Here is a 947-nt window from a genome sequence, read left to right on the forward strand (position 1 = left end):
AGCACTCTGCAGACCCGCCTCACCCACTGTCTGTCACAGCCCGGCCGACAGGTCCTGCCCTGCGCCCCCTCCCGCCCCCACAGAGCAGCAGTTCACCACGGCTGTCACCCCAACCCCAATCACCAGAGAGTAAACTCTCTCCCCCCTGGGGGCCGGGCACGACCAGGCTCCAGAAATCGAAGAGGAGCCAGGAGGAAGGAAAGCTGGGATCTGGGCTCCGAGAAGGCTGGAGGCTTGCGAGGGTCCCCTGCCGCCCGAGTCCCTCTCGGCGCCGCGGAGCCAGGCCAGCCTTCTCCAAGTCCCGGAGAGGTAGTAAGTGTAAGGCTTGGAACCCCGCGCAGCCCAGCCCGCGCCGGGGCGGTGGGTGGGTGGGTGTCTGCTATGGGATTATTCTTAGCGCTCCACTCTCTTCGCAAAAGTGGCGCCTCCGCCCTCCCGGCTCCGGCACGCTCGCTCGGGGCTCGCACGCCCGGCCCAGACAGCGGCGCGGAGCGGGGCACCGGGTGGGGTCCGCGAGGGGTGAGGCGCGGAGGCGCGGGAGAGGCGGGGGCTCCCCAGAGAGGAGGGGGCGCGGCGGGAGGGGCCCCCGGCNGGGCGCGGGGAGCCCGGCGGCGGCGCGCCCAGCCCTTACCTATGGTGGTGATGACCGTGATGGCAAAGTAGAAGGAGCCGGCGAATTTCCACTGGACGCCGGCGCGGTGCGGCTCCGACTGCAGGATCACCAGCTCCAGCTGCCGGTAGTCCTCGGCGCTGATGTTGTACTTCCCCTTGATCCGGATCTCCTCGGCTTTGAGTTTCTCCTCCTCGCGCATCTCGTGGTCCGACTCGAGGGCGTCGAAGACGGCGGCGCCCACCAGCAGGTAGGTGAAGGTGCAGACGATGAGGGACAGAGTCCGCACGTTCTGCCTCTTCATGGCCGCCAGCAAGGAGCCGGGGAGGGGGGCATG

General features: G+C 69.1%; 1 protein-coding gene across 1 annotated transcript in view; it reads right to left on the reverse strand.

Moving 5' to 3' along the window:
* The window catches only part of KCNK9 (potassium two pore domain channel subfamily K member 9), a 74921-nt gene extending 74007 nt beyond the window's left edge, over window positions 1-914 (reverse strand). The window contains exon 1 of the mRNA XM_077750031.1: window positions 632-914. Within this exon, the coding sequence (XP_077606157.1) occupies window positions 632-914 (283 nt within the window). The remainder of the gene's footprint in view (window positions 1-631) is intronic.
* Window positions 915-947: the final 33 nt, after the last annotated feature.

Source organism: Crocuta crocuta, unplaced genomic scaffold (assembly GCF_008692635.1).
Source record: "Crocuta crocuta isolate KB4526 unplaced genomic scaffold, BGI_CrCroc_1.0 scaffold119, whole genome shotgun sequence".
Lineage (NCBI taxonomy): Eukaryota > Metazoa > Chordata > Mammalia > Carnivora > Hyaenidae > Crocuta > Crocuta crocuta.